General features: G+C 38.1%; 1 protein-coding gene across 1 annotated transcript in view; it reads right to left on the bottom strand.

The window, feature by feature from the left end:
• Nucleotides 1-3,229: 3,229 nt before the first annotated feature.
• LOC124777195 (DNA-directed RNA polymerase, mitochondrial) overlaps nt 3,230-17,256 on the bottom strand; it is a 283,528-nt gene continuing 269,501 nt past the window's right edge. The window contains exons 23-24 of the mRNA XM_047252510.1: nt 6,921-7,012; nt 3,230-3,595 (exon numbers count right to left, since the gene is read on the bottom strand). Of these exons, the coding sequence (XP_047108466.1) occupies nt 3,466-3,595; nt 6,921-7,012 (222 nt within the window). The 3' untranslated portion in view covers nt 3,230-3,465. The remainder of the gene's footprint in view (nt 3,596-6,920; nt 7,013-17,256) is intronic.

Below are 17,256 nucleotides of genomic sequence, written 5' to 3'. Positions count from 1 at the left end.
GAAAGGAGTCATGAGCACAAGGTAGACGCGACGGTTGAACGGCATCGACAAGTGTTTTCCGCTCGTGCCTCGAAAATCATATTGGAAGACCAAGAAGTAATCATGTAGTATTCCTTGCTGTTTCAGGGACTGTGGTTATTGTTAAAGAAAAATGAACAACTGATTATAGACATTTAATTGTACTTCAGGTGTTGGACTTGCTAGAAGCCAGACATCTTCATAAATTATGTGGTTGTAAAAACTACTATTGTAGATGTATTTTATCGAGTCTAACGCGAGACGAATCAGTTGACTTATAAACATTCGAATATTGATGAGAGAAATATTGAATTTGTTCTCTGTGGAAGTTGAAATATACTATGTCTGAGTTAAAAGTATTCTTCGAGTACTAAATTATTTCAAAAATAGAGAGAGTGTGTTATAAATTCCCATAATCAGCATTATTCTTTGTAGAAGAAGGTTTTGGAGATTGACGGAGCCAGCAATCCAGAAAAGAAGATTGGCTGTGCAAATCAAGTAAGTCAACTGATGTGAGAGAGGTGTGGATTTTGCTTGCAATCCACAGTCACACCGCTTCTTATTGTCACACATCATGAGAATTGTGGATTACGGATTTACTTTGCAACTGAAGCTCAACTGCCTTTTTCAGTTGCACTGTTGTGGCACTGGGGAAATCTCTCTTTCTTCCTGGTTTTCCATTTTCAACTTACACAAATACTTACATTTGGCAAATAACTTGCATAAATAATAGCACAAAATAAACTTTCTTATTTCGAGTCAAGCTACCACAACTAATAACTTAATAAGGAAAGAAAAACAAGGACTGTGTAAAAGTCTATGCACCACCACCTCGCTAGTGACACTCTATGGGTCATCAGACTATAAATACTCAGCAATGCCATTTTTGAATATTACAGAGAGAGAGAGAGAGAGAGAGAGAGAGAGAGCGCTGTGCAAGATTAGATGAAGTGCGGCATCAAGGCACTTACAGGCAACCGATAGTATGCCTGGCCAGAGCTGTAGCATAATCCCATCTACTGACAGCATAAATAGAAGCCATACCAACATGTAAGCTTTCACCTGGCATAAGCAGTCTTTCCAACTCCAAATTAATTTTCCTAGCAAACTATTTCAAATGAGGTCAGCCATGGCATCTCAGAACAGATACATACTCAACACTGGTATGTCTTGACGCTGATGCAGGTCACATCCTTTATTGTACCCAAGATTCTGTCAATACTATATCTTGGTCCACTCACTATAACCACAATGTCTTCTTTAGTGAAGTCTCTACAAAGTGATCCTAAATCCTACCACATGATCTACACCAACACTGGGTTTTACGAAGTTGGTGACCTGATATATGGATCCTAGTCCATCTTCAAAAAGTTAGCCTACTCCTCTACAGGAGAACTGCCTAACGACAAAACTTTCTTTCTCTTTATGGACCTTTCATAAATTATTAATTTTCAATCCATTGCAGAAGTTTATTGTAGCCTGTCTATATCTGCATTAGCCTGAGACACATCCATTTTTAATTGAAGCAAACAGGTCAAACTTATTTTTCACGTTCATTGCAAAGCTGCCTGTTCTTTCTATTACCTATTGCCACCTTCCATCTCTCTTAACCCTTCTCTCTCTTTAATCTGTCCAGATCTTACCTGGCCTTATTAGATTCAGCCTGAAGGGCAGCAATTTTTCCCCCTGTTCCATTGTTTTCCTATCTCTACTGCATATCCTACAAAGAGCTTAATGTATTTCTCTAATTCCCACACCACTACAGCCACACCATGAAAACAACTAAACATCTATCACACCATACCCTGAACTAACAGCTATGGTTAATCAGCCACTTTCCACTCATGGTAAATTAATGCCTAAGTAATAATTTTAGTAGGTAGTATAGTGATCACTGAATTCATAAACATTTTAAAGATAGAAAACCAATATTGGAATTTTCCACCTCGCACTGTAACTCTGGCAAATAACTGAGTAGAGTAAATAGTGTGTTTTTCCCTTTTCCTTTTACCTGAAATACTGCAGAAACTACAATGTCAACGAAGCAAACATTTACAGAAATAGTAACATTATTCTGCAATGCGATGATATTCATCAATACACTTAATGGTTCCCAAGGAAACAAATCAACAATAAATGTTTGGAAGCCCTTCCACACCTTCACTATAACCCAGATGCGGGCCCCTCATGTTAACAGTTGTTTGAGTTTGTCAAAGGGCAAATGCACGAAGATCAATAAAACAAAACTTATGAGGTGCAACTAAGTTTTTCAGATAATCCCTTCACTTCTAATTGATTTCAGTGAAAGAAGCATTATGAGACTCTTACATGTGTAATCCATTGCAGTGCAATGAACAGAAAATTTATTACACACTAATAAAGATATCTACTTTCAATGTCTCTTTTTCCCCTGCCTTGTTGTTGTTGTTGTTGGGGTCTTCAGTCCCTAGACTGGTTAGATGCAGCTCCCCTTGCTGGACTACCCTGTGCAAGCCTCTTCATCTCTGCCAAATTACTGCAACCCAAATCCACTAGAACCTGCTTACTGTAGTTAATTCTACTCTCCAATTTTTTACCTGCAGACTTTTAGTCAAATTGAGCTTTAAATTTCTTTCCTTCCCGGCCTGATTCAGTATCTCTTCATAAGTTATCAGTCTATACATATTATCTTCAACATTCTTCTGTGGCACTATATTTCAAAAGCTTCTCTTCACTCCTTGTGTGAAAAGTTTATAATACATGTTTCACATCCAAACAAGACTACACCCCTCCAGATAAATATCTTCAGAAAAGATATCCTAGCATTTAAATTTTCTGATGTTAACAAATTTCTCTTTTTCAGAAACACTTTTGAGGCCATTGTAAGTCTGCATTTTATATCCTCTCTACTTTGGCCACAATCAGTTATTTTGTCACCCCCATAGCAAAACTCCTCAACTACTTTCAGTATCTCATTTCCTATTCTGATTCCCCCCAGCATCGCTTTATTTAAGTATACAACATTCAAACACTTTTGTTAATATTCATTTTTTCATCTCTTTTCAACTAATCTTCCAGGTCATTTGCTATCTCTAACAATTACAATGTCATCAGCAAACCTTTAAGTTTTTATTTCTTTTCCCATACCTAAGGAAGGGGAAAAAAGATGCCCAGCACTTTTGGTATTAGAGACAATCTGAAAATGACACAGTATTACTGTCTGACAACATAATACATAAAAAAGCGTTTATTTTTATAAATACATGGTTCAATGATTTATATACTCACACAAAAATGGTGCTATACAAATTAAGTGATGGATGATTATTTACAGCCTCTTTTTAACTAGGCATCATATGACTCAATCCATGATTACACTGAAGTGGTACAACAGAGGAAATTATTAAAGTGCTTACTGTAAATTCAGTACAGTTCAATGATGAAACATAGGCTACCATAATTTCTTGATCAACTGAAGAAATATATAGACTCAAGAACTTCCTGTAAATTGAAATCACCTTTCTGAGGCACTTTTTGCAGTATTTTGTTGAGCCGTAACTTAGCAGCACTTGTCAGAGATCCATCATCCTTAATATCCCTGTAAAATAATATAAAACCCTCAAAAAACAGAAGTTAAATACAATGCTAAATATTAACTTAAATAACCTGAAAGCAGTCATCACAATGGAATTATGCTATATCAAAAGGAAAATCGTATGACCCATTACTTGTTCCATGTCAACAAAGAAAATTGTTTGGAAAGCTCTCAAGATTCTGTATTATTTTAATTATCCTTATAAGGAACTCATTTTTATCCCTGATAACTGTAACTACATAATGTAGGATTAAAATAAGATAAAAACAAGTTTAATTGAAGTCAAATGAAATAAGCAATGTATATTATAAATAAATCTCCTTGAGGTCCTCCTCCTCTATGCCATTCACATATTTACCAATCATTTTTGCATTCTTCTTCATTCAGCCTCCACTACATATGATCACACCATATGGTATGTTTCATATTTCCTTCACTAACCTGCCCCAACATTGTGGCCCATTTGTCCATCCACTTTCTCTTTTCCTCTACAAACTTTTTGGGCCTCTCTCTTTCTCATGCTAAATTACTCCCTTGCTTTTGATGCCCTTGTTTCAAATAATATTTTGAGCACCTTATGCTTCTGAAACACTGCTTATTTAATTTCAAAATTCAATCAAGGTGTCTGTAACTTTTCACATTGCCAGTTCTTCTACACATCTTCTCTGCTGCTTTTAACACTGTCTTCTTAAAACTCTACCATTATTTTTCCACAGTTTGTACTTATCTAGTAGGGTCTTCTTTCTTATTTTTGTCTGATATTGTTCCTTTTAGCTACTCTTATTCTCCTTTCTTGGTTTTTCTCTCCTTTTCTGTCATTCATTTGCCTGATGTTCATCTGTTGCTAGCATGGAATCTTAATTGGAACAATTTAACATACTTATAAACCCTGTGTTTCTAGTATCTACTTCTGGCCATCTTCTCTGACAACAACCATTTCATTGTAGACACAAGATGTGAAAGCTCATCACAATGTTCAGATTAATTTAATTAACCAGATATTCATCATGGATATCTAGGAATGATATTATTGGTTTCTAATAACTAGTGGTTTGTATTAATTCACTGATGACTAATATACTTCCAGATAATAAATTCCCACTTACCATTAAATTTACATTCAGATTAAATGCTAATCCTTGTTATGTTAATTTGTGACTATCTGTGGTCCACCAGCGGACACAAGTACTTTTAGTTTGATAATTATGTATTCCATATTAGAAGAAAGTTAGAAATGAATGAGATATGATGTAGAAACACCACATTTGCTTGCCTGTGATGTTCAGAGAGTATGAACCATACACTGAACATGAAAATTCTGCACCCATTACATTTACATCTGACTTGTGAACCACCACACTAGATGGGCAACTATTACTGCATCCTCAGTGACTGCAACACCAATTAGGCACAATGTTGTATCCCTTACACTTTGTCCTGTGCAGTCTGCCACAAGTTGTGAAGCAAAAGCAGCATTTTAATGGATAAATGGCGGGGAGATATGTTTCTTCATTACACCAAATTCTGCCTTGAAATCAGTGATGGACATTGATAATGGTAACAAAATGGCACATATAATCAAGTCGTCATGCAGTGAGGAGGCACATCCCACTCTATATGAACATTTCTGTGTTTGTTAAGGGAGCACTGAACAGTGTACGATACACCCTGACTACCGATGAACTCATTATGTTGCTGTTCATGTAATGTCAATGAGATGTGCTCTCATGGGAGGGCAATAGCCCTGCCTTCACTTCTCACATTACCCAAATGCTCTCACCAAGATCATCATCAAATCCCCTGGCTAGTAGGATCACTAGATGTGTCCTACTTTGATCAAGTGTGGTACATGGCTGGATGGTGTCTAATCTGGTATGCATTAACCCGAAACCCACTGATCAACTTCAGTAACAAGTGGTAGTACCTTGGAATGCTATCTTCTGTCTCCTTGATCATCTCTACACACAACTGCAAAACAGTACACTAGAAGAGGCTAAGCAAGATGCTGAAAAACTGTTCAAGAGAATCTGTCCATGTGTGAATTGAAAGAACCCCATGATTATTATAATATACACTTTACAATCTGTGTAAAATGTGAATAAAATGGTATACATATTGACAACTTCTTCAGGATATCAGTTTTCATTGTCTCCTTGTGTACATTACATATCACAAAACTTGTGCCCAAGTGAATAGCTCAAATAAGTTTGGTTTAATCTAGTCTCAAGACATATAGTTCAGATATCAAATACAAAACATAGGTGAATGCTTAATTTAAACAAACTTTGTATACAATCATTTTCCCATGAATTCTCTTTCCAGTAACACACCTCATACACCACGGTGAAAATTTCTTATGATAATCCCAACTTGGATAATACAGTTATCCTCAGAAGTGTAAAATTGGCAGAATGAGCACCAGTATCTGCTGAAAACAGCAGTTTCATGATAATGTTAGGTAGAGAATACTATACAACTTAAGTCACCTCTGATCTGTACCAGCAATCAGAGTGCCAGGAAACTGAATTACAGTGAAAATATTGCTCAGTTTAGAGTAACAATATGTGATATTTTGATCAATTTGTTGTTACAAAGCATTGCATAATCTTTCTAAAGCCATTGACACATTTTGCTGTTGGCAGACACTTGTATGTGTTCTGTGCTTTGTTGTATACCCGCATTTCCTTTGCAACTTGAGTTTTATTTTTTCTCTCGTTCATGTTTTATTGCTGCAATATTATTCTGCGGTAGCGAGATACAGTACTATCCTTTGTTTTTTAGAGCATCAGTTCTTACCAATCAAAATTACAAAAATGTAACTGAAAACGAAAACAATGAAAAATTCACGGAATTCTAAAAAATTCCCGGGTTTTTCCCTGTTTTCTCCTGGATGAAAAAATTCCCAGGTTTTTCCCAGATCTCCCGGTTGTCCCAGGCCGTATACACCCAGTGTAAGCTATTTTATCATTGTTTAATAAAACCGTTATTTTGCTCATACACGTTTACCTTTATTACATACAGACAGATATTCTTTACCTGTGTACATAGTACGCCACAAACCCGCTCATGTTAGAAAAAGGCAATGCATCCTCTGGAGGGTTAAAGCATATTGTAAACATGGGACCAGTTAGCAATACATGAGGAATAAGATGATGTGTGTTACGAACTCTTATGGGTAGGGAGAGGGTATGATTTTTAAGCCTAAATTAACATAACAAGCAGGTGGAATAATATTTAAAGACAATAATAGAGAAAATAGTTGTTATAAACCAACAAAATAAAAAAATTATGAAAAGAGAGAAGGATGTAACACAAAACATATCTATACCTGTTAGGATAACTATATTTTTCCACCAAATATCTTGATAAAGATTCAAGAATTGGCTGAGAGTGCAGTGCAACAAACTGATCCCTGCAAATCTGAAACAGAAAAGTATAATTTAAGACATGAAATTATTGGGAAAATTAATGAGACAAAGTCCTATAATAATTTTGTTATAATAGCTGCATAAGCTGAGAGTGTTAATGAAAGAAATAGAAAAACGTCTGTTGTTCAAAAAGGTCTCTCATTTCTCAAGTATCTCCTCTTTCACAGAACAGTAGTTGGGCAGAAAATGTACACACTGTTTTACAAAACAATCACCTTTTCAAATAAATAATAATTACTGTGGCTAATAGTAAATGTCAAGTTTAGTTTTTTATCAATATTTTATACCATCTCTATGACATAAACCAGTCATAACAAGTTCTGTACTTTATGTTTAAAAAGTTCAGTAGAGAGCACTGCCTAGAATCGTGAATGGGACAATGCAGCTTGTGTACTGTAAAGTCTGTCGACGTGCCTCAAATGATCATTTCAAGCACAAACCATTTGTTCCTTGTAACTTTACAGCAAGAAATGTTTGAACAAGGAGTTGCATAATGAATTGGCATACGCCACTGCAACGTCTTTCAAACATTCAATCATTACTGTGAGAGACAAAACACTGAAGAACTGCTTCATAATGGTTATCCACTGATTACAACTACCTACAAATTATGGATCTTAAGTAACCTGAGAAGAATATAACAGTCCTGGATGTTGCCTAATTAGACCCAGATGGAGTGCAACTCTCTCCAAAATAACACTTAGGAGCCGGCTGGAGTGGCCACGCGGTTCTAGGCGCTACAGTCTGGAGCCAAGCGACCGCTACGGCCGAAGGTTCGAATCATGCCTCGGGCATGGATGTGTGTGATGTCCTTAGGTTAGTTAGGTTTAATTAGTTCTAAGTTCTAGGCAACTGATGATCTCAGAAGTTAAGTCGCATAGTGCTCAGAGCCATTTGAACCATTTAACACTTAGGCCTTTAAGCATTACTTACAAACAATAGCACTGATCCCTCAGCAATGTAAGGTGAACATCATGAACAGTATTCTACCTCAGCTCCGTTGGTTGCTTATGGCATAGACCATAAGCACAGACACATCATTACATAGCCAAACACGTATAAAAATGTTCTATTTTATTTTTGTGGATTTATTTTTTTATACTAACAACAAATTATTCTTACTTTGTTACTACACTGGTTATTGTGCATGTTACCTAGTACAAATATTAATACACAAATAAGATATAGTCAACACACTGTGTCAGTCGCTCCTTAGTTAAGTTGATTCTGTGTATTGATGGCAGTGTCATTGTCGATATTGACACGACCACCACCCCACCAGATAACCTTCATTCTATATATGTCTTAGATTGCATTTGTAATATGCCCATAAGATATATATTTGGCAGATACGTGATGCACGGTGGCAGCATACAGCAATGTTTCTTCTCTGTTACAAAAATAATATGTTACCACACATAATCTTCTGGTCTCACAATTGCGTCAACAACACACCACATGTCTATGTGACACATGCAGTCTCAGATTAAACAGAATAACATTCACTGGATGGTGACGATATGATCATTGAATTGTGTAACTATTTTCTAAACTGTAGATCTTATCTGGAAATAAAAACTTAAAAATCACCATATGAAAATGTGGAAAATGAAGGCCTTCCACTGTGTGAATTATAAGATCTGTCCAGATAAACAGAGGTTTCATGAAATTTACAGTAGAGCCAACCAATGCTTATCATCATGTGAAATCAAAAGAATATCTGCTTCTGTAGCTGAATAGTCAATATGGCTGACTGCCAGGCAGAGGACCCAGATTGAGTTCCCAGTACTGCCAAAGATTTTTCCTTGGTAGGAGGGCTGGAATGGGGTCTACATAACCTTGTGATACCAACTGAGAAGCTATCTGAATGAGAAGTAGTGGCTCCCAGGTTTGCAAAACTGCCAATGGCCAGAAGGATAGTGTGCTGACCCCACACCTCTCCTTATCGAATCCAAATTACACCACTGGCTGAGAATGCTACAGCAGTCTATCGGACCCAACTGACTGGTCTCAGGCCAGAATGATGGGGCTTGATAATTCAGAAGAATGCAGAAAGTTGCACTAAATAATTCAACCAATGTAAGCAGGTGAGATTGTTCTGTCATGGGGGGAGATCACATATGGGACTCCACAAGGATCCATCTAATGTTCTATACTATTTATCCTACAGAAGTAGTATGCACTTTAGCTGCCTACTTAAATTTTTAGAAAAGAGAAGGAATTGGAAAATTATTGAGTCTGCAAACTCTGGAGAAAAAACATTGTACTGATGAAGGAATTACCAGAACAGATTCTTTTGTTTAAGATATGACACATTATCATGTTCATGATTATCATCACAGAATGGAACATCTGATACTCAGCTAATTATTGACTTCCCTTTAGGAGACAGGCCATTCTGAAGATAAATCATTATTTACAGACCTGCAAAACATGGTGTTCCACTAGGGTCACTCCAAGATCTGTAAGCTTTTTATCGAGAGAGAGAATATAGCTGTGTGGTTATGCCAGTTTTAAGACAGGTCTGTGGAGGTAGTATCAACACAAATGTGTGGTTTGATCAAACTGGGTGACTTCTAGCCACATAGTCAAGCAAGCCTGAGCAGATGACACAACTGAAGGAATAATTGCAAGGGAGATAGAGTTATCCTTTTGCTTGCAAGCATGTATGCACATCACAAGATTTTCTCTGAAACTCTATCTTATAATTCAAATCAAAGAAGTCAGGAGATTATCACGAAGAAATGATTCATAATGCACTTACCAAGTATTCATAGACCAGCTAATACCAAAATTGGGAAAACTGCTAACACTTGTTCTTGACCTGCATTTGGGAAGTAAGCGATTCAAACCTGCATCCAACCATCCTGATTTAGGTTTCGTGTGACTTCCCTAAATTGCTTCAGGCAAATGCCGGGATGTTTCCTTTGAAAGAACACAGCTGACTTCCTTCCCCATGCTTACCCAATCTGATGGGACCGATGACCTTGCTGTTTGGTCCCATCCTCCAAATCAACCAACCAACCAACCGGCCAACCGACCAACCAACCGACCAATCAATATTTCTTACCTCTCTATTGTTATTGACAATGTTCCTATCATGGCATCAGGGTTACAATGCCAAACTAAGTGATAATCTTAAAAAGATGTAGCTTGTGAACCTAGTATCTCTCTGTAAACCATGGTTCTCTATTTACAAAACAGCTGAGCAAACCATATGGGTATACTGTCACTAGGCTGCTACCTTATTACTGCAATATCAACCCAATAGAAATGATATGGGCCAAGGTTGAATTTTACGTTGCCAGAATAATAATAACTTTATTCTATCTGTGACTGAAGCACCAAATAATGAAGCTCTGAAAATTGCAAGAAAGCTGTCAACCATATGTAGCACACCATGTAGCACAACATTGCAAATGGGGTTTCCAATAATAAATTATGAAATACCGGCCTGTCCTACCCCGGCAGCAAGGAGGTGGTGTCCCACATGCAAGTGGATATTCAAGGGCCATTGAGTATCATGCTGTAAATTATGATGGTATGTCCCTTTCCATTCCTCCAATTACAGAGACATCTGTGGCGAAAAGAAGAAAATGTTTCAGACAAAATGTATGTAGATTCTGCTGCAGAATTGCAATCTGCTATTAAAAGGGGGGGGGGGGGGGGGGTTCCCATTGAAGATTTCAAAGTTGCTTCCTGTCACCTGCGCACAGGGTGGAACGGTGGGGCGGAGGGTCAAGTGTGCTATTGTTGAATGTCCCCCTCTGAGATGAAAAAAATTGAATTATATTTTTTTTTTATCTGATGTATAGTTTTTGAGATATTTCAACGTCTTCAGTTAAAATGAACACCCTGTATAATAAATAACATTGAAAGGTCAGCTGCCGGTGTTCGATTTTATTCCATTAATCGTCATTTGGTAAATTGGCAGTCATGGATCAGTTTGGCTTCTCAACACTTACGATGTCTGATGGAGTATGTGTTATGGTGTGTATTCAGTCACAGAAGCAAAAAAAGGACACTATATGTTACTATCGCTAATTCAATTGCTCATGAGCAACTGAATAAGTGACATCTCTCTCTCTCTCTCTCTCTCTCTCTGTCACACACACGCACACACACACACACACACACACACACACACACACAAAACAAACTTTATTCCCTCTATTATTTACATGAGCAAGTTACTTTATACTTACTATTAATGGTATGACAGAGTGGGCAAAATAAAACTGGCCCATACAGTATTTATAAGACTGCCATAAATTAGATCCTTGTGACTCTTGTTAATGAACAAGAAAACTGTCCATCACAGAAAATGCTGGAAATGCAATTTCAATGCACCAATTGTCTGCTGGCACATGTCTACGCGAGCTCATCTCCCACATACACTGTAACGAGCACTTCGTTGTGTCATTATGTTTGAATGAATGAATGAATTAATGAATGGAGCAGGTAAGTTTACTGACTACTGAATCAGCACAAAACAGTGCCCACAATAAAATTGCACATGTTAATTGGTGGCATTTATGCAAAGCACATGTGTTAATCTGTTTTTGCAGAACATCCAGTTTGCAATGCAAAACTTCGTGGTAAACTGGCAAGAAACAGGCTCTGTAGCAAATAAAAACTGCAACTATCTGAAAAGGGTTCAAACACCAAAAAATATTGCCTGAGTGAAAAAAAGCCTGCAACAAAATTCAATGAAATCTCAACACCGTTTATCTGTACAAGTGGGAATAAAGAGGGTGTCATATCAAGGCAGTATCAAAAAGGACCTCCTTATAACTCGTATTGTCGTGCACTAGTTAAAGCATACAGATGAACTTTTGCCTGCTGAATTCTCTGGTGGTTTCTGCATAAAGCGGAATTGTGACTTGTCGATCCTCAGTTTTTCATTTCTTTAGATGAGGCCTGGTTCAGCCTGACAGAATACGTGAAGTCATAAAACATGTGCCAATATGCATCATGAAATCCTCATAAGAACAATAAACAGCCACTCCATAGGCTCAAGATTGGCGTTTACTGTGCAATGTCTGGTGTTCAAATCATAAAACAATTCTTTCACCAAACAGTTAATGCTAACTAGTTTGTCCAGAAACTGTTTAATCCAAATGTGGGTCAACTCACAGAAGACCAATAATTGTATGGATATGATTTTCAGCATAACATAACGACAGCACACACTGCCTTAACCTTTTCATGAGTGTGTGAAGTAAGAAGAAGACAATCAGCAGAGGCAGCACAATCTCTTGGCCACCTCTATCAATGATCTCTCTCTCTGTGATTTTTACCTGTGGGGCAAACTGAAGGTTCAGTTGTACTCAAGTCATCCTCACACACTTGAAGAGCTACAACAACATTGAAAATGCAACTGCTGGTATCCCTCATGCAGAGCTGCTACATGTGTCTCACAATTTGACAAATTAAGCACAGCACAGTATGGTGGCCATTTCCAGCATCTTCTGTGATGTTCATTAACAAGGGTCAAACCCATGTCAGTCTTATTATAATTTTTTTCCAGGCCAGTTTTATTTTGCTCACCCTGTGTAAATGGTATACTACAAAGAGAAAATCTGTGAAGAATGAAGAGCGAGGGAGGAAGCTTTTAATTACACTATGTGCACACTAAAGGACAGGAACTAGGATAGAACCCAATAAAGTCACAAAACTGCTATTACCCATACAGTAAAAATCTTGATGAATCACTTTATGGTGAGCAAATATATATGGGCTGCTCACCAACCTGCATTCAATGTGGTAAGTCAAAGACTGCTCCACTCTGGTGTCAATGTATTAAGAATACAAGGACAGACCGAGTGACTGCCAAATGATGATACTGACTGGAGACTTGAGGACTCTGCGCACAGGGTTAACAAGCAAACTGCTCATGTTGATCTCAGGCTCTGACGCTAAGAAACATTGAGATCTGAGCTGACACTGTTGTCAGCATTGCTTTGGCATGGTTTACAACTGTTCACACATGTCACCCAATGCTTTGTGTCCTTTACAGGGTTGTAGAAGACTCACTGACAAGTGAGTGTTCATGCAATTTTAGTATTTTGGTTCAATGGAAAACATGGCATAAAGTTTCAACTAAAAAAATAATATGTAGTTAATATTTTGGTTGCTTGCAGGTATATGTGACTGGTCCTGGTACATAGTCCTGTGCCACAGTACCATAGTGTTGAAAATGATGCACTAGAACTGTATGGGAATAATGCAGCATTATATGCCATAGTGGTTAAGTGATACGGATGCTTCCAGTGTGATCAAACAAGTTTGAGTGACAAACTGAACTGGCAGATCATCCCTTTGTGAAGAACCAGGAATTTCAAGTAAAAGGAGGCACTGGTGGTTAAAGACCAGTGCACCATAACTGATATGAGAAAATGTGAAAATCAGACCTGAATTAGTTTTTAACATCTTACACAACATTTTAAATAGGACAAAGGTCTTCAGATGGATTTCCCGATTGCTCACGACCATTCAAAATGCCTTCTGAACTGAAGCAGCAGTGAAAATGTTAGGCCAATCCAGACAACTTCTTTAGCCACTTAATCACTGTGGATGAGTACTGGTGTATCGCTATGACCACACGACAAAGGAGCAATGCAAACACTGGAAATGAGGATTCAACACTGTCAATACTAGTAATGAAGCAACCACAATCAGGCGAGGTGATGCCGAGTATTTTTCAGAATACTGATTATGTGGCGGTAACAGATTGTGCTCATAAGGGGGCAAACTGTCACGGGAGCATACTACCAAAATCTCCTGAGGAGGTAATTGGAGGCCAGTGAGACAAAACCTCACGCGAAACTGCCCATTGGTGAAACGTTCCTCCTGTTTCTTTGTCTTAAAGATTCTACAGTGTCTGGTGAAGCCCACTCACAGCCAAGGCCGAAGTATATGAACTGTTAGCATCGTGTGGTGCATGAGACTAATCATGCCCTGTATTGCTACATAGACACCTGCTGATCTGTTCATTGGTGAGCCTGGGTAATTTCTAGGTCCTCCTACACATGTGTTATCAAGGTAAATAAGGGATACCAGCCTTACTTTGACCTGTGAGATCAGGTTAAATTAGTCATTTCCACTATACCCCTATTCACAAAAGACTTCCAAACCAAAACTACACAGGTTCACAACCTACAGCTGAAGATGATATGGACATACACAAGAACTCCACAGATCAAACTTCCATTCAGCCATTTCCATTGTTTTCTGATATTCCTCGCCAAGCCAGTTGCTCCACACACTGCTAGGCAGCCTCATCCTAAGCAGTCTATGTATGCTCACTAAACATTAACACCCACCAAAAACTAGGCAATAAGTTGCTTTCCATGCGTGCAAAAGGGAAAAACTTCCATCCACTTTCTGAACTTTCTATACATAGAGAACAACCTTACTGATACATGAATACAAACTTCTGAAATACGCCTCCACACCCCCTCCACTCCAGAGGGATGAAACTTGCCTCCTGCATCCTACGAGGGCCACAAACCGACTCCTCAATTTCGCCAGCTGCTCACAGTACCACAACATGCTTTCCAAATGCACAAGTTTTGGCCAATCAACCTCCAGAACAGCAAGTTGGCACTGCTGTAGGTCATTTCCTGCTAATAGTAATGCTCATAGTACTACCTACTACTAGAAACTGCTGCTGCCTGATGACACTTTCAATAGTTTATTCCCAAAGGGTACTAGGAAATGGCAGCCATTTTGCATGAAACACTTGCCTTTGAAAACCTCCCAGTCAGGCCAAGCCATATCCATCAGCCAGATTAAGCAAAGACTGCTCACTTTGCTCCATGCATAACAACAATTCCTGATCCCAGACACACTTTGCCTGCAATAACGAACACCATTCACCAACTGTTGCGGCCCAGAAATGAACCACTACAGAGCTTCTCATTTTTCAGTGACAGGTGACATTATTGTTAACTAGGATAATGAAAATCTTGGAACCAAAACATACATGTAACATGAAGGAACAATAGCAAGATAGATGTTGTTTATCCACGCCATATATACACTTCTCAACTGCTGTTTGAGAACAGAACTTGACATACAGTCCTATGTTACACAAAACAGTGTTTCCAATACTTGGTCTTAAAAAATTAAATAAAGACAGAACAATTTAAAAGGTAACAGTTACAGTACTTCTTAAACATAGTTGTCTATATGCCAGGAAAAAAAAAATCAACACCATGTAATTGGCTGCTACCGTCTACTGCTTCAAAAATGCAATCATTTCTCATAAAGTAACAGAAATTAGTAAATAAAAAAAAATACTCAACCATCTAACATGATATGAATATAACTTTGCAGCCCTCCACAAGAAACACCAACCTGACAAAGAAATAAACACAAAAAAACTTACAACTCTCCTAAGCAACAAGAAATAATTGATTTAAATATTAGAATATAAATTTAGAAACAATACATCAGGGTCAATCAGTGCAAAGTAAATAACACGAAAACACACAAAACATATTTCTCCAAAGTAAAAAGCCAAAATAAATCTGTTCTGCACCTTTAAATTTTTTGGAATAATGGATTAAATTTACATCACTGTGAGATCAATTCTAGTCTCAGAAGCACTGTAAACAAACACTTCAAGAGCCTAAAATTTAAGAGATCTGCCGGTCCACCATATTATTGGCAACCAAATGCCTATGAAGTGAGCAGGTAAGAACCCAAATAGGACATATTTATAAGAAACTAAATTAAAATGAAGCCTACATAGTCATTCAATAATGGAATCTGCTGCTGTCAAGTCATCTATTAAAAGCTGAGCATACCTGTATCACAAAGAAAATAAAAATGCTCCTTACTGAAAAATCATTTGTCAAGACATAAGAACCCATAGGTCACTGACACAACCACAATATTCGTGATCCACATACATTTTCATTGAATACATTAAGCAAGAAGCATCTACATGTTTGGAGTGCACATTTGGACACATGTACCACTGATAATAATCACTGCAAACTTGCTGGAAATTCCTATCACTTGGTGGGATCACTGAGGAGGATTCAGGCTGGCACAACATTGACAGCAAATTGTCAATGTCTCTGGCTGGAAAAATTCTGTGCATTGGTCAACAAGTGAAATGTTTCTCCTCATCCAATGTCTTGGAGCTTCTGCAGAATCTGGTGAAGTTCCCTTACAGTCATAGTCATGGTCATGGTCATGGTCATGGTCAACAATCTCTTACTGCCACGCTGTGCACGAGACAAATCACACGTCATATTGCTCCGAAGACTCTCTCTGAAACATTTATTGCCAGACCTGAATAATTTCTATGCCCTGCTACACATAAGCTATCATGGTAAATAAGGGCCACCAGTCTCACTTTGACTCAAGAGACCAGGTTAAATTAGTCACTTTCTCTATACCACTAGTCCATGCCTTGCAGCAATATAACTACTCTAAAAAGATTCCCAAGTCCGACCACTGAACTGGACAACAAACACTGCAATCAACCTCTGCACTGCCACCAACCGGTTCCTACCATCTCCTCCGTAAACTACACATGATCACAGTCTAAATTTCAAGAGGATAAGGACTTACACAAGAATTCCACAGTTCAAATTTCCATTGAAACAAAACAAAGTTTATTCTCTTCTAATTTCCTTGCCTAGTTCACCTCATTTGTTCACCAATGCCTCCACCTAGACAGTTGTTCGATACTCGGTTAGTCAGCCTCTTCCTAAACAGTCTGTGTATGCTCACTAAACATCAACACCCACCTCGAAAACAGGAATAGGTTAAGACGCTTCCCATGTGCATGAAAAGAAATGCACTTTTGAACAATTTCTAAACTTTCCATTCACTCCACCTTACTGATCCGTGACTATAAACTTACCAAATACATCTCCTCACATCTCTGCTCCAGAGGGCTCAAATTCACACCCTGAATCCTTCCAGAGTCACAGTCCAACTCTTCAAATTAGCCATCTGCTCACAGGTCCATGACATTCTTTTCAAATGGACTTTTGGCCAATCAGCATCCAGAGCAGAAAGTAAGTAGGCTACTGGCCATTTCCTGCTAATGCTCATACTAGTATTTCATTACCGTAAACCAGTGCTGTTTGCCAACAACTTCAGTAGTTTGTTCACAAAGGATACTGGGAAACAGCAGCCATTCTGTGCGAAACAGTCCCCCTTGAAAGCAACCCAGTCAGACCGGACCACACCCATTAGCCAGCTGAAGCAAGG

The sequence above is a fragment of the Schistocerca piceifrons genome, chromosome 2, assembly GCF_021461385.2.
Source record: "Schistocerca piceifrons isolate TAMUIC-IGC-003096 chromosome 2, iqSchPice1.1, whole genome shotgun sequence".
NCBI classification, from domain to species: domain Eukaryota; kingdom Metazoa; phylum Arthropoda; class Insecta; order Orthoptera; family Acrididae; genus Schistocerca; species Schistocerca piceifrons.
The sequence above is the reverse complement of the archived record's forward strand: the minus strand, read 5'-3'. Positions and strand labels throughout refer to the sequence as shown.